General features: G+C 46.5%; 2 protein-coding genes across 21 annotated transcripts in view; one reads left to right on the top strand and one right to left on the bottom strand.

The window, feature by feature from the left end:
- Nucleotides 1-5,859, top strand: part of LRCH2 (leucine rich repeats and calponin homology domain containing 2) — a 41,813-nt gene extending 35,954 nt beyond the window's left edge. For 5 of the 13 annotated variants that reach the window (XM_053273832.1, XM_053273830.1, XM_053273834.1 and 2 more), the window contains 2 exons: nucleotides 148-225; nucleotides 911-5,859. In XM_053273832.1, coding sequence (XP_053129807.1) covers nucleotides 148-225; nucleotides 911-1,030 — 198 coding nt within the window. In that variant the 3' untranslated portion in view covers nucleotides 1,031-5,859. The remainder of the gene's footprint in view (nucleotides 1-147; nucleotides 226-910) is intronic. The other 8 variants (XR_008311630.1, XR_008311627.1, XR_008311628.1 and 5 more) reach the window with 8 other exon arrangements.
- Nucleotides 5,860-20,481: 14,622 nt separating this feature from the next.
- Nucleotides 20,482-23,358, bottom strand: part of HTR2C (5-hydroxytryptamine receptor 2C) — a 250,560-nt gene continuing 247,683 nt past the window's right edge. For all 8 annotated transcript variants that reach the window (XM_053274334.1, XM_053274337.1, XM_053274333.1 and 5 more), the window contains one exon: nucleotides 20,482-21,795. In XM_053274334.1, the coding sequence (XP_053130309.1) occupies nucleotides 20,972-21,795 (824 nt within the window). In that variant the 3' untranslated portion in view covers nucleotides 20,482-20,971. The remainder of the gene's footprint in view (nucleotides 21,796-23,358) is intronic.

Below are 23,358 nucleotides of genomic sequence, written 5' to 3'. Positions count from 1 at the left end.
AATAGTAGTTAACTTTCAGATACAACCCAATAATTTCAATTAGTATTTTGTCTATGGGGTAGCAAAATTTGTGTAGAAATGTTCATCGTGATTTTCAGGTTTTGTGTGTTAAGTGTGAATAATGATGATCTGTATTTTCTTTAACAGCCTAAACTCAGCATGGCAAAGTGCCGAAGAAATGTTGAAAACTTCCTTGATGCTTGTAAAAAACTGGGTGTCCCACAGGTAATTGTGTGCATGTGCGCGCTCGCGCTCTCTCGCTCTCTCTTGCTCAATCATGATCACAGGCTAGGCTGATACTGTTGTTCCTGATCTTGTAGAGACTCTTAATTAATAGTATAGGCTTGCATAGAGTAGAATAAATGTCAATTCCATTCTTTGTTTGAATAGGATAAACTAGGAGAGATGCTTCAGAACTTTCAAACTGGCAGTTTAGAGGAGAGATTGCCCTGCATTGAAGTGGGAACTGTGAGATGGAGTTGGAGGAAAGAATGTCAGTAGCTTCTAGATATGTCCAGATGCAGTGGAATTGTGAGGCTCTTGAGAAGCAGCTCATGGTGCATAGCAGGGCTGATGTGTGCTGTTCAAAGGAGGGGAAAACAGACAATCTCACTGGCCAAAGCTCTTGAGTACTCCCAAAGAACACTCCCTTTTGGATCCCAAATATTGATTCTAAACACTTTGCATTCTAAATGTAAATGTTGCCCTCTCAGTCTGGATTTGTTTTTGTTAGAAATGGTTTGTTGCTATAGCTCTTAAATTGAAATGAAACAGACATCAGAGTTGCATGTTCTCAAGATGTACAGAAGAGTGGTGGGGAATATTGGTGAGCTGAGAAGCAAGGATTTGGAACATTCATGCAGCAGCCCTGAATGAAACTGAAAGAGATATGTATCCCTTCCTTTCCCAGGAAAGACTTTGCCTGCCTCATCATATTTTGGAAGAAAGGGGTCTTGTGAAAGTTGGACTTACAGTACAGGCTCTTCTTGAGATACCTTCCTCGAAAGCATCGCAGCTTTCCTGCCTGTAGAAAGACTCTCGGAGAACCAGCATTTTGCCATGATGATGTGTGTGGATGTGGATTGATCCCAGCCAGTTCCACTTCCTCCAGAGGAACACTCCAAGCCATCAAATCTTTGCGGGCCAAATGCGTTAGACAAAGCCTTCATGTCAAACTGACAGTTACCCAGAGTAGGAAGGAACTGTACTGCTTGCTTGACTGTCTAATTCAGAGCCATGAGAGATTTTGAGATCATCAGATTCTCTTTCCAGGTAGTACATGTACTGAGTTCTCCCATTATCACTTCAAGATGTCTTCTTGTTTCATTATTATTTAAAGCAAACAAACAAAACACTGCCCTGTTAGGCCTCCTTGGATTTGCAGCACTCATGAGACACAAGTACACAGCTTTAGAGAGAGATGTGTCAGGGAGTTCCAACCAATTGTTGGCTCATTGACTACGCATTTTTAAAAACATGCAATTGTCTCCCTCAGTTGCTGCCATTTAAGTGCACTCCCTACAGGTCCACATTAAAAACTTTGTAGGAGGACAGCTCTTAAATATAAACTTTCCACTAAAAGAAGCTTCTATCATTTGTATCTATGTTGCAGAACACATCACTACAACATGGTGGCAGAAATCTGGATGGTCAATCATGTAACCCATCTTTACCAGTTTCCAAAAGATTTGTGCTCCTCATCTCGTGCACGTCTTACTGTTGTACCATCCAGTAATCTAGTTGTGCGTGGGGGAGGGGGGGAGAGGATGATGATAGTATACACTATAAAGGACAAATGGTGTGGGGTTTTTTCAGTATTATAGGTTGGTGCCAAAATATTTTTTTTAAGTTGTACTGTAGATTGTTTACATGTGAAGTGCCTGTGTAACTGATAACTCTTTTACTAGTCTTAAAACATTTTTGCAATTCTTTTGGCTCAATAGATGCAATGCGTATTTTTAAATACTAGGTTTTTTGTAAGGTTGGTAATATGTGAAGTTTAAAGGACTAACATCTGAGTGTTGGATGTTCTTCAGTTTGCACAGTTTGAATTTATTAGGTTTGATTTTTTTTTTAGGGGAGAAAATGTAAATATACTTTTATTTATCATATTTAATTTGATACTTAATCACTTTTTAATGTATTGTTGGACAATGGATGTCCCTTTTTAAATTATTTTCCATGTCTGGGACTAACAATGACATATAGAATGATTTAAATAAGTTGTATGGAAGCTTAAGAGTTAAGGATGTTGGGGTTAAACTGCCAAAAAAAAAAAAAATCTCAGGTTTATATTGTGACTGTCAGGATATCACATCTTGCTGACTGTTACTTAAAAAAAAAAAAAGAGGAAATGCCATAGAGTGAAACCGAGACTTGGAATCGTTCAATTTCTCAATGTTTACAAAATGATTGAACAGCTTGCTGGTTTAGGGCATTGAGCGATTTCCTCTGCACTGTATGGTCAGTAATCCTGGGCTGCCAATCAGTTTCTCAGCACGGGCCACTCTGTGCCCTGCTTTGCTTATCCTGATGCTTTTCTCCCACCATTTTGCTGTTGAGGTAAAGGGCTGTTGTGAGCACCTGCTGGGCCCAGAAGGATAAGAAGGGGGATGGAGTGAAGTGCTGTACCCCGGAGAGAGCAGTGTCCAGCCATGCACCACAGGAGGGGATGAGATGCTGGCCTGACTCCGCAGCTGTGGTTGGTGCTGCAGGCCCAGGGTAATGCTGCCTCTTCTACCAATGCAGGTTGCCGCGGTATGTTGCCGTCTATGCCCTTGCAGTAAAAACAGATTTTGCATCTCTGTTGCTGATCACAAGGGAGTCAACCATGCTCTGCCTTTGGGAACCGTTGAAGATCAGTCAGGCAACCAGTCTTTGTTTTTTTCTTTCAAGCTTAAGAGCTTCTCCTGCTTTGCCCAACAGTGTGGTGAGAGTGACAGAAAAATACAAATTGCCATGCCTCTTGAATTAACCTTTCAGTTTGCTATTTCCCATCATGTGCATTTGTATAGATTAAGTAGATGAAGCCAAACTTCTTCTTGCCTGTGCAACATTCACATAACCTGTTTCCTCACCCTTGTCCAAATTATTCTGTTCATATTTATTTGCTACCGAAAGAACTTCCTGTCAAGTGAAGTGTCGGTTGTAGCTGTGCATAGTTCAGTTTGCAGGGTGGGTTGGGGTTGCCACCCAAACTGTGGGGGAGGGGGTATGTGACCTGTGTATTTTCACCACCCCACACTTTTGTGTGGGTCTTAAACACAGGGCAGATTTTGTAGAGGTCGTTTTGGCCAAATGAAAAGCACAATAAACTGTATCATAATTTTTAAAAATAGAGCAAGATTTTTGTTAGATGAAACTACAGACTTAGCTTTCCCTATAACTCCCCCCCCAAACACACAAATGTTTCAAATGTTATATATTTCAGTTAACTTTGCGTAACATGTGGCCCTGATTCATGTTTGCAACAGGAGTTAGTGCTTGTATCTTCTTTCTTACCCATCCACCCCGCCCCCAGTTGATCCATGTTTGAATCATAAGCCATGTCAGTGCAGCTTAGTAAAAAAGGCTGAGGATCAGCTGGGCACAAAATGAGCCAGACCCCAACATAGGCAGGGCATTGTGCCCCGTGATCTTTGAGTGCTGTCATCTCTTTCTGGACATTGCACCCTCCCCTGCTAAATTGAGGCCCCTCTTCTTGGCTGTTTGTCACAAATAAGGGGCAGGATCCCAAACTTACTACTGCACGACGCCAAATGTATTTCAGACTTGTGTTGTTGCTTTGAATTGCCACCCATGCTATATGTCAGAGGTGAAATTCCCTTTGTTTTCAAAAATGGTTGGCACCTAGCCTAGATCTGGTGTGCTGACACTGGCAAGCTGGAGCACTCTACACTCTTCAGGCTCAAAGTGGACGATGGTTTAGATTACCAGGTAATGGGTGGACAGTGGCATTCTCCCCTTAAGAGTGATTGTTTTTCTAAGGGTGTGCTTCCCATATCCCCAGCTAGGTCAAATCTGCTGGCTTCCAACATGTAAAGGTGTGGCATATCTGAATTTCTGAGCAGAGTATCTGGCAGAAGTGTCCAACAGACACATTCTGTTTCCTGGGTATAGTACTAGCAACTTGCCTTGAAAGGAGTTCGCAGTTCTGAAACAAAAATTCTTCTTATGGGCTGTAGACTCAATCCAGCGGAATTGATCAGAACTGTGTTTGGAGACAAATACCGCCAGCTTAAACCGGTGGGGAAACTGTGTGAATTGCAACACCTTTCCTCAAGGGACTTTGTGAGCTGTAGCCATAGTGCTAGGAGGGCACTGCCCCACTATCATTCTCAGGACTACTTGGAAGCATTGCTGTTTTAAACTAGGGCATGGTTGCTGTAAAAGCTTGTAAGAAGCAGCCTTGAGTCACCGACACAAAAAACCCTGTTGCCTCACTCTCGAAAGCAGAGTTAAACGGTGTGCCCACATGCACTTGGTATAAGTATTTAGGAAGTGTAATGTTTTCTCTAAGTGGAGCTGGTATTGTAAATGGAGCATTACAGGCCCTGTTGTAAGCCCCACCCCACCCCCCGCATTAAAATGCAATTATCAGGTTTTACTAAAAGTATATAGGAATATCTCCTCCTGTGTTTAGATGTATTATTATTCCTTTGTTTGGAATGTTCCTTTTGTAGGCATTACGATTTTTATTCCTTTTAAATGAAGACAAGATTCACTTTGACAGAAGAGGAGATCCTGTCGCTTAAGAGTAAGTTAAAGTATAGATATGTAAAATCCTTACTACAACTCCCCACCCCACTCAAGGAAGTATGATAAATTATGCAGAATCATAGTTCTTAATTGGAGGGAATGGGTGGGTTATAAATTCCTTCCCTTGTTGTTTGTTGAAACATACCGATTGTTACCTGTCCCTGATCTTGCTGACTCATCTGCTCATGGAACACAGATTTTGTTAGTTCTCCTAGGGCCAGTTTTCAGTCAATTTTGTTTCCATATGATTCCTGTGCACTCTCTGTGCAGAGAATATTCATGAGGTATGCACAGGGCTTCCTGGGAATTCAGAGGCTGCTTCTTGGGGTTGATCCTCAGTGGTTGAAAAATTTCCAGCCACAATCCTGCAGAGCCCCCAATTCATACGCTCACTTCTCCATGTGAGCGTGTCCCTGTTGAGTCAAACTCCAGATGTGTTTGTGTATAACTATGAAATGTTGATTTCTCTTGTATTCCTGAACTCTTCTGGAAACGAAAGAATTATGATGCGCCTCCATTGGACCACTAACCTTTTTGTGAAATGCAAATAGACACACCCTACAAAAGGACTGCTGGATTTGGGTGGGTTTAATTGCAAAGATTTGCAAACTCTGGTGGTGTCTGTTGAAAAACCACCTTCTTTTTTTTAAAGCCAAACTACTTCTTGGTAGTTCTCACGTGTTATAACATTTTCTTTCCAACGAATCCAGCAACCAGAACCAAACTGATGGCAGCTGCTTATCTAAAGTTGTGCAAAACTGACTAGAATTTCAGTAGTCTGGAAAGGAACTAAGCAGGTGGACGAGGCGACGCTTTCCCCCCTGTGTATATATTGCCATAGTTATTCGACATTGCGTTTTAATGCATTCTGCATCCACATTCTGTAGAAGGCTTTTTCTTGTTATATAGGTCTCTTTCCAACACTTCTTTTCAGGACTACTTTATTGCTGGAGCTTCCAACAAATGTATGTTCGTTGGCAACAGTCCTGCTGTTTAGTCTTCTTTTGTAAATAGTTTTGTATTGAATCTGCATGAATAAGACCCACATGTCCAAAACTGATGTACATATTCTATGTATAAAATGCAAACTCTTTCATAATTCTCATGGAGTGGAGTTGTGTGGTGTTCTCCCGTGGTTTCAAGTTGGCAGTTGCCTAAAAAGAAGCCTGATTTTTTTTTTTTTTTGACGCCCTGTACATTCATTGACAGACAAACTTGCTAAGTAGAGAAGTGGCTTCCTGTTGAATATTAATATTCAGTCTACCAGTGTGGCTTAGCAGCTTCCTTAACAGCTTTTACAGTCTCTGTTGAGAAGGCCTGTAAAATCAGTTGTGTGAATGCTTCCAAGTCATGGGGAATGAAACTTCTTCCCCCATGGAGCTGGAAAATTGTCTCCGGACCCATAGTGTGAATGACATGTTATAGGAGAACCTCATTATACACAGGTTCTATATTCGCATATTCACATGTGTCTGGCGCCTGATTTTAATATCTGTGGATACGAAAGGAGAGGAGAGCTGGTCTTGTGATAGCAAGCATGACTTGTCCCCTTAGCTAAGCAGGGTCTGCCCTGGTTGCATTTGAATTGGAGACCACATGTGAGCACTGTAATATATTCCCCTCGGGGATGGAGCTGCTCTGGGAAGAGCAGAAGGTTTCGTTCCCTCTCTGGCTTCTCCAAGATAGGACTGAGAGATTCCTGCCTGCAGCCTTGGAGAAGCTGCTGCCAGTCTGTGTAGACAATACTGAGCTGGATGGACCAAGGGTCTGGCTCAGTATATGGCAGCTTCCTGTGTTCCTTTGAAAGGGTTAAACCCCATGTATCCACTCTGAGCTGCAAAGACCAGATAAGGATGCTGTAAGAGAGCTTACCGAAAAGACCCGAGCAGCCTTTGAAAAATAAGTCTCACAGAAAATTACAGCCTCTATGCCAGTCCAAGCAACTGACAAACTAGCTCCAGTTCAATACATCTGAAAGAAAAAGAAAACAAAAAACCGAATACCTGCAGTTCCTAGAGGGCCAGAAGCGATTGTGGAGGTCACTTCCTGCTGCCTGCCTGCCTATCTATCTATCTATATCTATCTATCTATCTATTGTTAACATTGTAAAACGCCTTTCATTAAAACAGTTCCAAGGCGGTTCACACAAAAAGTAAAAACAAGACTATATAAATGACACCATTAAAATATTAAGCTAAAATATAAAACAAATCTGACTAAAAAAGATTTAAAATACAAGCATAAGAACTGTACAAAATACAAAGAAGCAGCAGCAGACACAATAATATAAAAGCCTGGGTAAAATGAGACTTCACATGTTTTCTAAAAGCCGTCCGTGATGGAGACCGAGGAGCGAATAACCACCAGGAGAGCATTCCTGAATCCGGAGAGACTCCTGCCTGGAACCTTGGAGAGCCTCCGCCAGTCAGTGTAGACCAGGGCTCCTCAACGTTGGGTCCCCAGATGTTATTGGACTTCAACTCCCATAATCCCCAGCCCCAGTGGACTTTGGTTGGGAATTATGGGAGTTGAAGTCCAATTACATCTGGGGACCCAACACTGAGAATCCCTGGTGTAGACAATCCTGAGCCAGATGGACCAAACAGGCTGATCAGCTATAAGGCAGCTTTCCATGTTCCTATGACTTTTAAGTCCATCCTTGCCAATCAAGCCCTATAAAGCCCCACCTCGGTGCTTACCCTTCAGTCTGCCCAAGTTGCCTCTGCCGAAATGCCTGTGCCCTTTCCCCTGATTGCCCGCTGGGATCTTGCCCATACTTGTTTGGAACCACACACCTACTTCTGGCCCACTTGGACTGGCAGCCACCTTCCCCATCCCCTGAACACACACACGCCTGCAGCCCGGGCTCTTGCTGAGGCTGGAGGGTAATAAGAATCGAGGCAAGAAGCAGACAGGCAGTTTCAGGGACAGGAGTTGTGAGTCAGCTCAGGTCCCTCCACTGCAGCACGAGCAGCAGACTTCCCCCTTTTGGGGAGGATAATTCTCGGTAGCCGGAGCAAATAGTCTGCTCTGAGTGCATCTTGAAATCAATACACGGTATACAAGCACCCTCAAGTGGCCGGGCACCTTTGTGTCGTTGCTGACTCATCCAGAAAAGCTCAAGCCAAGCCCTCCTCATCCCTTGAGCTAATAAATAGATGCAATAAATTAAATTCCCCCACTGCATACAGGGCTCTTAAAAGCGGGACACCTGCCAGGATCAAGAGTTCCTCTGGCACATTATCCATCTCGCTCTATTGATCGCTGTGTTTACAAGAGGCAAGGCAGAGGTTCAACAAATGAACTAGCTTTTGCTAGATTTGTTTTTCTGAGACAGCCTCAGGGGCCATCTTCCTCCAGTGTGTGTATCTGTGTACGTGTGTGTGTGTATATATATATACACACACACACACACACACACAGAGTAATTGCTTGCTTTTTGCTTGCCAGAAAAGCCCAGGTCATGTATCCAAGATCTTAGCTGCATCTTCTAGGATTCTGAGAAGCAGACATGCAGATGGCATCTGGGTCCAGCTTCTCTTCCCAGGACACAGTATGAAATATAGCACTGGTAGGTGATGGGCGGTCCAGAAAACTCACCCAGGTTGCCAAAGAAATGGGCTTGCAATAAAGACCAGTATGTATGCTGTGGTGTGGTCACCAAGCCACCTAATGGCACAGCAGGGAAATGACTGGCCTAGCGAGCAAGAGGCTGCTGGTTCAAATCCCAGCTAGTATGTTTTTCCCAGACTATGGGAAATACCTCTATTGGGCAGCAGTGATATAGGACGGTGCTGAAAGGCATCATCTTGCACTGCGTGGGAGGAGTCAATGCTACCCAAGACAACCACAGGGCTCTGTGGTCGCCAGGAGTCGACAGTGACTCGAGGGCGCAACTTTGCTTTTAGTGGTCACCAACTTAGATGGCTTAAACATATTCGTGGAGGAAAGGTCTGTGGCTCTAAGCCACAACAGCAATATACCTCTGATCACGTTTTGGAGACAAATGGGGTGGTCGTACCTCGGAAGACTCATGGGGAATCTGGCTGGAGGAAGCCATGCTGGACTATATAAAGGTTTGTTTTGATTCTGTGCCAAACGGCCACTCTTGTTGATCTTGCTTTATCCCACCACCCAGGCTGCTCAGTGTCAAAATGAATGCTAAAGCTGAACTGTGTTGAATTGGTGTGGAGCAGGGCATGGATACTGAATTCCCCGCCTTGTTCTTTTCTGGTGACTGAACCATACCCCCCCAGCACATGGTGTCTCAGCAGCTGCCTTGCGCAGCCCAACATGAAGACTGAGTTCTGGCTCATGCTCTATTCTGAGTGGCAGCGGCTAGCTGAGGTTTGTCCAGGATTTGAACCTGGGGCCTTCTGCATACAAAGCAGGTCCTATGGTAGCAAGCATGACTTGTCCCCCTAGCTAAGCAGGGTCTGTCCTGGTTGCATATGGAAGGGAGACTTGATGTGTGAGCACTGCAAGATATTCCCCTTGGGAGGGAGCCGCTCTGGGAAGAGCAGAAGGTTTCAAGTTCCCTCCCTGGCACCATCTCCAAGATAGGACTGAGAGGGCTTGTTCTTGCCTGCAACATTGGAGAAGCTGCTGCCAGTCTGTGAAGGCAGTACTCAGCTAGATAGACCAATGGTCTGACTCAGTATAGGGCAGCTTCCTCTGTTCCAGGTGCTCTTCCACTGAGCGTAACCCCCATCCCCTAAGCTCTGATGCATAGGGATTATATGTATGGCTTGTTTGGGGTTTTTGATAAGCGTGTGTCTTTCATTGCATGGAAGAGCTTGCAATTTCATATCAGTGGTGGGGGTGGGTGGGGAGAGGGGGATATTGCTGCTCTTGGTGGCTTCGCAGACCAACAGTGAGACAGAGAGAGAGAAGGCTGGTGATGTGCCCTGAGGCCACTGCTGGAGCAGCTTTTATATGAAAATTCTTAAGAGTTCAGCCACAAAGGAAGGACCCATGAGAGAGGAGGAGGAGGAAATGCAAGCCTTTCAGCGGTGTCCTAAACTGCTACTGCAACATGACTTGGCCTAGTTGCCTAGCCCAGCTAACTGGGGCAAAGAGGCACCTTTTAAAAGTGGTGATTCTCTTTATTTATTTAGCAAGGGAAGAGGAACTAGCCCTCTCCAACCCCAGCAGAATAGGAACATAGGCAGCTGCCTTCTACCGAGTCAGACCCTTGGTCCATCTAGCTCAGTATTGTCTGTTTGCTACCACAAGACCAGCTCTTCTCCAGTGACTGTCGCTGGTGTCTATCTTGTGTTTCTTTTTAGATTGTGAGCATTTTGGGGACAGGTCCCTCTTATTTATTTATTATTACTCTATGTAAACCACTTTTGTTGGAAAGCGGTATATAAATATTTGTAGTAGTAGTAGTAGTAGTAGTAGTCATCCTGTGTGTAGCTGCCATGCCTTTCAGTGGGTCTTGTGCTGGAGACCTCCCCCATCCCCCAGTTTGTTCCATGGGTCTTTATTTACTTATTTTTTTAATGTATTTATCCCGCTTTTTCTCCAAGGAGCTGAGAGTGGTGTACATGGTACATTTATCCTCATAACAACCCTGTGAGGTAGGTTAAGCTGAGAGATACATGACTGGCCCAGAATCACCCAGTGAGTTTCATAGGAACATAGGAAGCTGCCATATACCGAGTCAGACCATAGGTCCATCTAGCTCAGTATTGTCTACACACAGACTGGCAGCGTCTTCTCCAAGGTTGCAGGCAGGAGTCTCTCTCAGCCCTATCTTGGAGATGCTGCCAGGGAGGGAATTTGGAACCTAGAAGCTCTTCCCAGAGCGGCTCCATCCCCTGAGGGGAAGATCTTCCAGGGCTCACACATCAAGTCTCCCATTCTTATGCAAGCAGGGCAGACCCTGCTTAGCTAAGGGACAAGTCATGCTTGCTACCACAAGACCAGCTCTCCTCTTGAATGGGGACACAAACTTGGGTCTTCGCAGTCCTAATCCAACACTCCAACCACTACGCTATGCTGGCGTAGTGGTTGGAGTGTAGCGGCTCGTTCTGGTGAGCCCAGGGGAGTGCCCAAGCAGGTGCAGCTGGCCCTGCTTCCTAGGAGCAGCTCAGGTTGCTCCTCTCCCTCTCGTGCTGCCTGCTGGCTGACCATTCATCAGGTAGAGCTGTACAGTTAACCACGCAGCTCTACCTGGTGAATGCCCAGCCTGCAGGCAGCACGGCTCTTGGGCAAGAGAGAGGAGCCACCCAAACTGCTGTTGGGAAGCAGAGGCTGCTGCTCCTCCTTTGGTGTCTTCCTGGTCTCCTAGGATGAGTTGCTACTGGGGTACCTAGAGGGATTGGCACAAACGGAGAACTTCCCTCCACCAAGATCTGCGTGTGGGATGCAAGGTCTCTTCGAAAGCGATGCTTGTGGCACTTGAAAGAGCTTGATGGGACGTGAATACATGAATTGTACTTGTTCGCCAGCAGGCCCTGACTAAATACGGTTTTGTTTGGGGTGTCTTAATTCCCTGTACGGTACATTCATGCTTAGGAGAAGTCTGATGGTTTTTAGCTGAATTCTCATGTCTGAGGGCCAAGCTGAGCATTATGTGGCCGCAGAGTTAAGAGAAGTGCTTAAGCCTGCCAATGTCTTTTTAAACCAAAAAGCAGACAGACGGAGACAAAGGCACATCACCAACCCTTTCTTGCTGCGATTTCCCTCTTCCCCCCCCCCCGCCGTGTCCCCCAATCATCAAATAAAAGAACAAGAAAATTCAGTCTGGCTTTTCCCAGCTCAGTCTTTCTGACGGTTGCACTGCAGTTCTTCACTCCCACCCAGCATTGTCGTTACTTGAAAAAACAGGGGCTTGTGGTCTGTCATGAAAGGCTGCAGCCCAGCAAGGAGCAGCTGGCTTAGAATTTCCTGAAAGGTTTGTCCTTGCTTTTAATTTCAAGGTACAAAGATGCTTTCCTGGAGCGGGGGGGAGGGGGGGAACCCAACTAGCCTGGATAGAGATCTTTGTCAGGGGACAAACAGAAGAGCTAAAAATGGCCTGGCTTTTGTGCTTGTGCGCTGTGGTTGAATATTGTGGCAGCCTCTTGGCATTTTTCCACTCTGGTGTGTTACGAGTCAGGGATTCTGAGTGGCTCCAGCAATTGGGTCATTTGAAACTTTGGGGATTCGGGTCACCAAGAGGAGGAGCAGGAAGTTGGAAAATGCAGGCTGGACTCCTCAGCTGCAGGCAAGGAGGGGCGTAAGAGAATGCCTCCTTCGTTATGAACTCCACCACCTATTAAGATCTTCAGAGGTGCTTTGTCTGAAGGTGCCAACGACTTAAAGGCGAGCCTTCTCTGTAGCTGTGGGACGCACTTCCTGCTGAGATTATTTATTATTTTATTGTTTACATCTACATCCCGCTCTTCCTCCAAGGAGCCCAGAGCGGTGTACTACATACTTGAGTTTCTCCTGACAACAACCCTGTGAAGTAGGTTTGGCTGAGAGAGAAGTGACTGGCCCAGAGTCACCCAACTAATATCATGGCTGAATGGGGATTTGAACTCGGGTCTCCCTGGTCCTAGTCCAGCACTCTAACCTAGAGCTGCTCTATCCCTGTAGCCTTCTTAGGAAACAATGGAAGGCGTATCTCTTCAGCCAAGTTTTTTAGTTGAAGTTTTATTTGATGATTTTAGCTGAATTTTTGTTGATTGTGTTTTAAACTTTATATCCATTTTAAATGTGTTGTTTGTTTTTGGTTTGTTACTGTAAACCGTCTAGACTTTGGTAGTGGGCAGTATATAAATACCACACTACCAGCTGGTCTTAATTTTAGTATTCTCAACAAGAGCAAGAGCAGCACCCTGAGGGAATTGCACTCCTCCTGCAGTTATAGAGAGAGCATCATTTATCTTAGGACAATATGCCACACAGGGGAGGTGCTATAGGTTAATAACAGCATCCACTCTGCACGTAGAAGGTTCAGTCTCTGGTATTGCCAGATAAAACTGCTCTGTCTGAAACTCTGGACTAACTCTTGAAAAGCAGAATTCTAGCGGCTGTCAAGCCAGCTGTTTGTACCAAATACTGGCAGGGCAGATATAGAAGCTATTAATTCACACGATTGCACAAAATGGGGCTAGCCTCCACTAGCCTGGTTCTCTGCCGCTGTGAGAACCACCAGGCTTGGCTGTGAGCCCGGTGGTTCTTGAGCAGGTAACCCACTCAAGTAGCCCACTCCTAAAACTGGGTTTGCGGAGCGAGTGCTCCGCAAACCTGTTTTTTAAAATCGTGAGTAGCCTCCCAGCGGGAGGCTGAAAAGCAGCCTCCCGCCTTGGGGATCTCCCCAGTATGCCCTGCGCACTTGCGCAGGGTGTACTGGAGCTTCCGGGGGCTGTGTGGCCCCCGAACACTCCAGCCCCCACTGGCTCAGTCATGGAGCCGGCAATCGTGTGGGCGGCTGAATCGTCTGCTCCCCAAACCAGGTCTCAGTGATCGTGAGACCCGGCTCAATGTCTAACAACTTTTAGCTTGGAGAGTGGGAGGGTTGGTAACCACCTTACTAACTGCTCTTCTAGACTTCCCCCCCTTGGTTTTTCAGAAGTCCCAAGGCACATCTGGGAAATGGAAATAGCAGCCACTAGCTATGCCATGTTCCCAGTGCCGAGATGGCCTGCTCTCCACCACTTGCACATGGTGCAGTCAAATGGGAAGGCCTGTCCTTCCGTTGTTATGGAGCTAGTTTCCCTGTACAAGGGGAATGGCAACCGGCTAGCTAGTCCCATCTCTGGTGTCAGCAAACACATAACCATGGCCCCTACTCTGGTCATGTTTGTCTGAGTGTCATCTAGAACAGGGATTCTCAACGTTGGTTCCTCAGATGTTATTGGACTTCAGCTCCCATAATCCCCAATCAAAAGCCACTGGGGCTGGGGATTATGGGAGTTGAAGTCCAAAAACGTCTGAGGACCCAACGTTGAGAATCCCTGATCTAGAACCTTGGAATGGTCTGGGTTCTGACTCAGGTGGTGGGAGGGACCCTTTCCTTGGCACCCCCCTCTCGTAGCAAATTTTGAATCTGGGGATCCAGGACATGGCATAGCTGCCCTGTAGCTGTTCTCCCTCTACCAAAGGACGGCTTGTGTCGGCTCCTAGAAAGCAATTACCCTTGCACTAAGAATCTCCATCTTTTGTTGCTCTGGAGATTTGCCAGCCTGTACATTCCACCAGAGCAAGGTCAAGCGCGATAGGCTCAGATTTGCAAAGATACAGAAATCCATTCATTTCCCACAAGCCATGGGAAATTTCCCACCGGTCCATGCAGTTTGAACCACCTGATGAATGCCTGTTTTTGCAAGGATGAGACATTCAAAAGACTTATCTGGACACCTGTACTATCACTGCAGCAAAGGAAATGTGGGCAGAGTCTAATTAGATGAGAGAGTAGGGTGACAGATTCCCTTAAGAAAAGACAAACGCCTTTCAGAGTTTGTAATCGGCATTGTTCAGTTCTAGAAGCATGGCTGCATTTTAATCAGACACTGGTTTAATTCTCATTGTGAAGGGTTCAGAAGTGCAACTTTCATTCACTCTTCTTCAGTTTTGCTTCTGTGATGAATCCGCTCAGGAGAATTCACTTCCTTGGATATCGTAATGAGAGACCTGGGTTCAGGTCACAGCTGTGAAATTAGTGTTATCTGTTTGTGTACTTCTCCCAAAAGCACAAACTGCACAAAAGGAGAAAAGAATGCATATGTTGCAAGTTTAATCTGGCATATTAAAAACAGATTTGAAACATGTCTGGAGCAATATTTCATAGACATCAGGTGGTGCTATCTTTAATTCCTGCAGTTAATACACTTGCAGTCTCCTCTCACTCTGGGTTTCCTGTTTTTGACAGAATGTGGTGTAAAGCATCATGCAGCATAGTGGCAGAAGTCGACCTTCAAGATTACAGATCCTGAAAGAAATATGGAAAATTATGCAGTCAGCCTGAGAGGAAAGAGAATAGAGGTGCTGTTTCTTTTAAAAAAAACAAAAAACCCCAAACAAACCATTTGCTATCCTTACGCTGTTTAAGTCAGGGTGGGCAGCTGGATCAGGATCTATTGCTAGAACTCTGGGGGAGTTGCAGTTGATCTGAGCTTTGGCTCAGACTTTAAAAAATAGCGGCAAACAAGTTGGTCCTCTGCTCACAGTTAGGGATGTGTGAGCTGGCTGGAGTTCAAGCCAGTTTGCCATCATACTGGGCCTGTTTGATGGCTTGCCCTCAAGCCAAAGGGGCCTGATTCAGTGCAGTTGGGACCCGGGTGGCAGCCTTCGAAATGGATGCCACAAGCAGGCAGAGGGCTGAACCAGCCCGTAAACAGGCTGCACCGGCCCCAAGATGACTGGGGGCGGGGGGACGGACCTCCAGCAATCCCCATGGCTGCAGCAGCACCCCCAGAGGCCACTGGACCCAGCCTGTATACAACAATTAAAAAAAAAATTAGAAACACACACACACCCCGAGCCGCGCCCGAACCAGTCGAGCCCAACTTGACATGCATGGAACCAAAGTGGGGCCCAGTTTGGTTCGAGTCCAGTTCTATTCAAACCAAACTGGGCTTCCCAGTTCCGTGCATAGCCCTATTTACAGTACTCTGCTCACTTACTTATCCATGGGTAAGTTGCAGCATTCTCTCTAACTTTTTTCATCCGTGTGTGGAACAAGTTTTGTTCCGGGTGGGAGTATCAAGGCAGTGTGCACACATGCATTCAGAGTGGGACCTTCCTGATTCAACCTGAGCAGGACCTAAAATTGACTGAGCGGACGACCAGAAACTTGTGAGTGCAGGAATGAATGTGTGCATGCCTTAGCGGGAACAGTGGTCTGTTGTATAGCTTGGATTCTCCGTCCTTTCCAACTAGAGAGGGAAGAGATCTGGTCTTGTGGTAGCAAGCATGACTTGTCCCCTTAGCTAAGCAGGGTCTGCCCTGGTTGCATAGGAATGGGAGACTAGAAGTCTGAGCACTGTAAGAGATTCCCCTCAGGAGATGAAGCCACTCTGGGAAGAGCAGAAGGTTCCAAGTTCCCTCCCTGGCAGCATCTCCAAGATAGGGCTGAGAGAGATTCCTGCCTTCAACCTTGGATAAGCCGGTGCCAGTCTGTGAAGACAATACTGAGCTAGATGGAACAATGGTCTGGCTCAGTAGAAAGCAGCTTCCTATGTTCCTAGAAAATGGGATTTTATGCATAAGAGGGCTGAAGGATGAGGGGAAGCATTTTCTTGACAGTTTAGTGGCCTTCCTAGACTGGTTGGGCTTGCCTTTAATGGTATAAGCCTTCTACTAGGGATGTGCACAAAATGGACTTTGAGTTTTTGTCTTGAGGTTGAAACAAAACATAGAAAGCCGAAACATTTTGTTGAAATAGCAGTTGACCCAGTTGTTTTGATGGAACAAACCTTGAAATGTTTTGAGTGTTTTGGCCCTAGGGAACAATGGGGAAATTCTAATTTTCAAATAATTTTGAATCAACAGTTTTCAAACAATGGGATGTGTTCCCATGGATAGCTCCTAGGGACACCAAAGTGGGTTGGGAGGTAGGGAATGATGGGTGCTACCTATCACCCAACCCCAAAAAGAAATGGGCAAGCAGGCTATTTTAAACAAAATTCTAACCTTTCCTCCCCCCCAACCCCCATAGGATCTCAAGCCAATCAAGGGAATGACTGCCCTCCAAAATGGCGTTCGTAACGGCGAAATGATTTGAATTGTTTTGTTCTGAGCCCAAAACAGGCCCTTTATTTAAAGGGCGTTTTTGTTTCGAGCTCGAGACACTCAAAATGACCCTTTCCCAGTTGAAACATTCCGACATCTCTACCTTCTGCCAGCCGTCTTGAACTGTGCAAAGGAGAGGTTCGGTGAGTCATTCGTCGCTACATTGATAGAGCTGTGTAGGCTGAAGTAGTTAATGAACAGAGAAGTTGCCTACAGAAATTAAGATCACTATGGCCCAGTATTATGTTGTATCTGTGCAGTCCAGGGACGGAGCTACCATCCCTGGAACACAGGCCCATAAGAATGTAAGAATAGCCCTGCTGGATCGGGGCCGTGGCCCATCTAGTCCAGCATCCTGTTTCGCACAGTGGCCCACCAGATGCCGCTGGAAGCCTATGGGCAGGAGTTGAGGGCATGTCCTCCCTCCTGCTGTTACTCCCCTGCAACTGGTACGCAGAGGCATCCTGCCTCTGAGGCTGGAGGTGGCCTGTAGCCCTCTGTTCCTCAGGGTTCATCTTCTCCACCCCTCCCCTCATCACATTCCTCCTGCCACTGGCTGGTTAGCCTGCTGCTGTCGCCACTCATACCAGCCTCCACCGGCAGCCTCGTGGTGGCTGGCCCCCTTCTCTTTTGCCACTTCTACCTCTTACAAACTGCCCGGTGAGCGGATCAGCAAGTGTTGGTTCGAGTGGCAGCAGCAGAACCACACTTGGTCTTTGCCAGAAAACTGAGAAGTGGCAGCAGTATCAGGAGCTGCAGTAGCTGTCCAACTGGCTAGTGGCCAGGAGGCGGCAGGGGTGTTGGGTGCATGGGATGGGATGGGGTGCGAGCCCCAGGGCTTGAACACAGGCCCCTTGTGCACTCGCTATGCCACTGGTGCAGTGGCTGTATCTCAGGCCAGTAGTGAATCTGCTGCCTCAGTCCTATAGGAGCGACATGCAAGGAAGATGAGCAGCTTGAAAATTCTGTAAAGGTCAAGTGTGCTGTCGAGTCAGTGTGGTATTCAGCCCTGTGGTTGTCTTTGGTAGAAGACAGGAAGGGTTTACCATTGCCATCTCCCGTGCAGTATGAGATGATGCTTTTCAGCATCTTCCTGTATCACTGCTGCCCGAGAGAGGTGTTTCCCATAGTCTGGGAAACATACCAGTGGGGATTCAAACCGGCAACCTCTGGCTTGCTAGTCAAGTTGTTTCCCTGGCAGGTGCTTATTCCCTCACCAAGCAGAGATGGCTGCATGCCCCCTGTTTTGCCAGACCTTGAGGATGACTTTAAAGACTGCAGGCTTGCAAGTCATGGATGATGTGAAGCAGAAGCCCAGAGCTGGGCATAAGGAGTAGCATTTTGCTGAAATGTGCAATTTTGCTCAGAGTTGAGAATGCTGGATTCTACTATCCTCTGTTTCAGACTGGCACAATAAGTGATTGAGACCAAGGCCCTTGGGGCAGATATGGTTTAACCGTCTTTAGCTTGAGCAATGGGAAAGTTAGTACCACCTTAGTAACTGCTCTTCTAGACTTTTTTTTTTAGTTTTTCAGAAGTCACAGGGCACATCTGGGAAACAAAAATAGCAGCCACCAGTGCCGAGATGGCCCGCTTTCCCCAACGTGCATAGGGGACAGTCAAATGGAGAGGGGGCAGAATTTCTGCTCAGGCCACAGCTCTCCCTGGAATGGTATACATGGCACAGATCCTTATTAATTGGCTTCTATTCTGGCCAACTGATTCAAATAAAACTGGCCACTGGCCCTGAGGATGAGCACCAAGTATTACTGTCCCCTAGTTACAGATCAATCCGTATCCTAGCTGTAGCAGCCAAACGATACAGCCAGTTTCTCCTTGGTAAATTGAAAGACTAGGCTGTATCTCAGCAATTATGGTAGAACAAGCAGACAACATCCCCTCTGGGCCCGTGCTACTTTCTCAACTCCTAGCTGAGCAGGTGCAAAAGCCCGGCTGATGTATCTGGGTGACAGTAGTTGCTCTGCCAGCTTTCTTTGATCAGGGGAACAGTAGTCCAAATTGGAATCACAGGAGAGAGAGAAATTGTTCTCCCTCTCTCATAGCACTAGAACCAGGGGTCATCCCATGAAACTGATTGCCAAGAAATTTAAGACCGACAAAAGGAAGTACAGGAGAGCCTCCTTTTTTGTGGGAGGTCCATTCTCCGCTACTACCGTGGAGAGTGTTCACTCTAACAAAGATTCCCAGCTGATGTTGACTACAACTCCCAGAATCCCCAGATGCAATGGCTTTTGCTTGGGGATTCTGGGAGTTTTAATCAACAACATCTGGGAATCCCTGTTCGAGGAAGCACTGGCCGTGGATACGGAAACGGTGAATATGGCTCATTGGGGCAATGCAAATCAGGGGGCTAGGCTCCCGGTGGGTGAAAAATCCTAAAAATGGGAGCTAAAGGCCCTAGAAGTAAGTGTGTGTGTGTGTGTGGCCTACCATGTATCACGGCTGTCCAGCAGACCCCACTATATTAAAATATCAGCCAAAAATAACATTTTCTGGGTGAGTATGAGTGAGTGAGCGAGCGCACGCAAAAGGAGCTCCTGATCTCAAAATGTCAGCTGAAAATAACCTTAGAGGTCCTTTCTGGCCACCCCCAGCCTATGGACACGTAAGGTTAACACTTTCCTCCCTCACTCCCCCATGTATACCAAGGTCACGTGTCAGTTACGCAACCACAGATACATGAAACCGGAGATACTGAGTCCACAGTTAACGAGGTTCTCCTGTACTTTTTCACACAATGCATGATTAGCCTATGGAATTCTCTGCCACAAGCTGTGGCACCAGCCTGGATGGCTTTAAGAAGGATTTAGATAAAATCATGGAGAACAGGTCTATCAATGGCTAGTAGTCTAAAAGCTTTATATAATAAATAAAAGTTTTAATAATATATAAAAAATAAATAAATAGTCTAAGGGCTATAGGCCACCTCTGGCCTAAGCAGCGCAATGCCTCTAAATACCAGTTGCAGGGGAGCAACAGCAGGAGAGGGGGCATGCCCTCAGCTCTTGCCTGTGGGCCACTGTGTGAAACAGGATGCTGGACTCAATGGGCTTCCTTGGGCCTGATCCAGCCGGGCTCTTCTTATGTTCTTATGACTTGGTTAAAAGATGGTAGCCTAGTTTGTGATAAATGTCCCACAACTGTACCTTCTTCCCCAATGATCTATTGCACTGAAGTAAAGCAAACTCATCTGCAGCATTTGTCTTCAGCCACACTGGAATAATTGCCTTCTTAGGCTGGATCGCTTCCCGTTGACCTTTTCTCTGGTAGCCTGTGCTAGAGAGATGCAAGGTGGGAAAGGAAAGCTCTCCAGTGCAACCACGGAAGGAAGGAGCAACACACCCTGTGCACTGGATACACAAATACTAGTACCTAGTTGAGCCACCTAATGGCACAGGCGGGGAAGTAACTTGCCTATGGAGCAAGAGGTTGCTGGTTCAAATTCCCGCTGGTATGTTTCCCAGACTATGGGAAACACCTCTATTGGGCAGCAGCGATATAGGAAGATGCTGAAAGGCATCATCTCAAACTGCATGGGAACAGGCAATGGCAAACCCCTCCTGTATTCTGCCCAAGACAACCACAGGACTCTGTGGTCACCAGGAGTCAACACCGACTCGCTGGCACAACTTTACTTTAGTACCTGATTGCATGTATGTTTTACAAAAAGACAATTCACTTGCAGCACTAAAAGGTGTCTATATGGACCAAATGACGTTAGACACCCAGTTCTAACTACTTTCCAGGATGGGAGAGATGCAGATTGGGCTGTCAGCAAAGAGAAGAATAAAAGGCAACTCTATGCAGAATGTGTGCAAGGGAGCAGGGGCAGAATTCCTGGTCACTGACCTTCTCACCTAAGAGCTGACACAAGCCTGCCAACACACAGACATTAGGTTGATATGTCCTCCGTCAGTGAAATAGGGCATCTGAAGCTTGTGATCACCCCAACTGGCAAGTTCTTAAAAACATATATTGGCTGGTTACATAAGTTTATTCTGTGCCCCGGTATGAGGGGGAGATTGGTATGCATTGATCCAGTATATTCACGATCAACATTAGAATAAGAACGGTCTGGCCAATCCCATATCCCTTTATTTAAGATGCGACTACTCATAATGGACCATTGAGGACTCCAAAAGAATACCACCTGAGTATTAATAATTAGCATTTTGTTCATGCACGGAAAAAGAAAATAAAGGTCAATATTTTATAAGCAAAATAACCGATGTCAATTGGATCTGTCCCTACAGAGGCCCTGGGAATCCTCTGCTTCCCACAGTGAATATAGACCCTATTCAGGAATGATGGAAAGCAATGTGGTACAAACATGAAAATTTAAATTAAAAAACAAAAAACAGCAGCTTTGTTCAGAATGCTTATTTACACCATTCTTTGTCTAACATATACACTGTCTGTAACTGCATCACACGGTTAGGCAGGGCGCAGATGTGTTGACATTCTGTCACACGCTACTCGTCTTTTCACCACTGCAGCTATTTATTGAGAGCTCCGACGTCCCTACATGCATTTCCAAGGCATCCTCTGTCTCGTCCAGCTCCATGCTGTTGAGTTCATTGCCATTACGGTAACTGTTTAAATTGTCTTTCCCGTACAAAGCAGTCGAGGAGACATTCGGACACTGATTGTGCCTCTGCACCAACTTTTTGCCACTGCTGTAGCGACAGCGGATATAGTTAGAGAAAGCCCTCCGGTAGATTTTGTTGAAGAGTGTGTACACCAGGGGGTTGACCCCAGAGCAGATGTAACCCACCCACACAAAGACATCCAGAAGCTCCCCGAGAAGAGCCTCATCGCAGGCTTCCTTGCAGAGAACGGACATGATGTTAGTGATGAAGAACGGGCACCACATGATGAGGAACAGAAAGAAGACGATCCCCAGGACCTTGGAGGCTCTCCGCTCGTTGTTGATGGACTGCATGGTCCCCTTCCGGAAGAGCACCCCTTCTTTGTTCATGGGAGAGTTTAAGTGGGAGGCGGCCTCGTGGTTCTGCAGCATCGAGAGGTTCTCTGTGTTGTTCTCCTTCTTGAGGCAGCTCATGCTGCTCCGCCTCTGCTTGGGGGTCTCCCCGTACATGAAGACCAATGCCTGCTTCTGCAGCACCTGGATGGTCAGGCAGTACGCGAACACCATAATGATGAGAGGGATGAAGAACGCCACAAAGGAACCGACGAGGACAAAGTTCTCGTCGTTCAGCACGCAGCTTCCGTTCACAAACACTCGGGAATCGTCTTGCAGGCCGATGACGGGGATAGGCAAGGAGATCCCTGGAGGAGCCATTCCCAGTGGAAAGAGAAAAAACACAAAAGAACCCCCAAAGGAGGAGTTTTAATTTGAGCAAGAACCCCTCTTGTCTATCTGAGGTTTGAGATGGAGAACAATAGTCCCACGAGCCAATCTTGGCCATCGGTACTAACTCGGGACAAATGCTCATAGTGATTTTTGTCAACGTCTATCCCACCTGCTAGAGCCACCTAATGGTGCAGCGGGGAAATGGCTTGACTAGCAAGCCAGAGGTTGCCGGTTTGAATCCCTGCTGGTATGTTTCCCAAACTATGGGAAACACCTCTATCGGGCAGCAGCGATATAGGAAGATGCTGAAAGGCATCATCATCTCATACTGCACAGGAGATGGCAATGGTAACCCCCTCCTGTATTCTACCTAAGACAACCACAGGGCTCTGTGGGTGCTGGGAATCGACATCAACCCAACGGCACACTTTACCTCCCCCCGCCCCACCACCTGAGCTGGAAAATAGGTGACAGCATGATTGCACTTACAGTCTTCTCCGTTAGCAACCCTCCTTTATCCCGACCCCCATAAAGGGTAAAACTGCAGTCATTGTTGCACAGAGGAAAGGGATAGGGTTAGGGTTACAATGAACAAATCGTTGTACTCGCTCCATGGAGTCATCTTTCGGAAGACATTCCTGCCAATTTACATTTCTCTGACTTCAGTGAAATGTTAAAGTACTTCTTGTGTTTTTAAAAGCTTTTAATTTGCTTTGAGTCAGGACAATCGGAGCATGAGAACGGAGCATGCTATCGCCTATTTCTCCAGGCTGTAGAGCTTGGCAAAAATCCCAGTGAGCATGTGTCGTTGTCCCCCGTTAGAGATGGCGATACTGACCACCTCAGCTGGCCCATGTACAGCTTTACTTTACCACAGCAGATCACAAAAGGTTTACAAGCTGGCTGGAAATTGACATAGGGGAAGCAGGGGAAGAAAACTTAGCAGACTGAATTGCACTTAGGGACAGAAGGAGAGTCTACTGAAGTGACCAGGAAGCCTACCCTTCCATACTTACTCACACTGAATTGTTCCAACCACTCAGGCTCTCTACCACAGACTGTCCTGCACTTCCAACACTTTCTTTAGAAATTTCATGCCCAAGGCCCATCTAGGCCAGCATCCTGCTTCACACAGTGGCCCACCAGATGCCTCTGGGCACCCAGAGGCAAGAGCTGAGGACATGATCCAGCAATAAGGCTCTCGCCTCTAAATACCAGTTGCAGGGGAGTAGCAGGAGGAATTTTGCCTCTAGGGCTGGAGGTGGCCTATAGGCTGTTGGCTGTCACCACATCTTGTGCCAGAGAATTCCATAGGTTGATTATATGTTGTCTGAAAAAGTACTTCTTTTTTGTTGGCCCTCAATTTCTTGGCAATCAGTTTAGCTTGAGCTTACAAAGACAAACCTAAGCAAAACCGTCTTCAGATGTTACATTCTGAAGGAGAGCTGGTCTTGTGATAGTGAGCATGACTTGTCCCCTTAGCTAAGCAGGGTCCACCCTGGTTGCATATGAATGGGAGACTACATGTGTGAGCAACT

Source organism: Hemicordylus capensis, chromosome 11, assembly GCF_027244095.1.
Source record: "Hemicordylus capensis ecotype Gifberg chromosome 11, rHemCap1.1.pri, whole genome shotgun sequence".
NCBI lineage: Eukaryota > Metazoa > Chordata > Lepidosauria > Squamata > Cordylidae > Hemicordylus > Hemicordylus capensis.
Note: the sequence above shows the minus strand (reverse complement) of the source record. Positions and strands in the feature narration are given on the sequence as shown.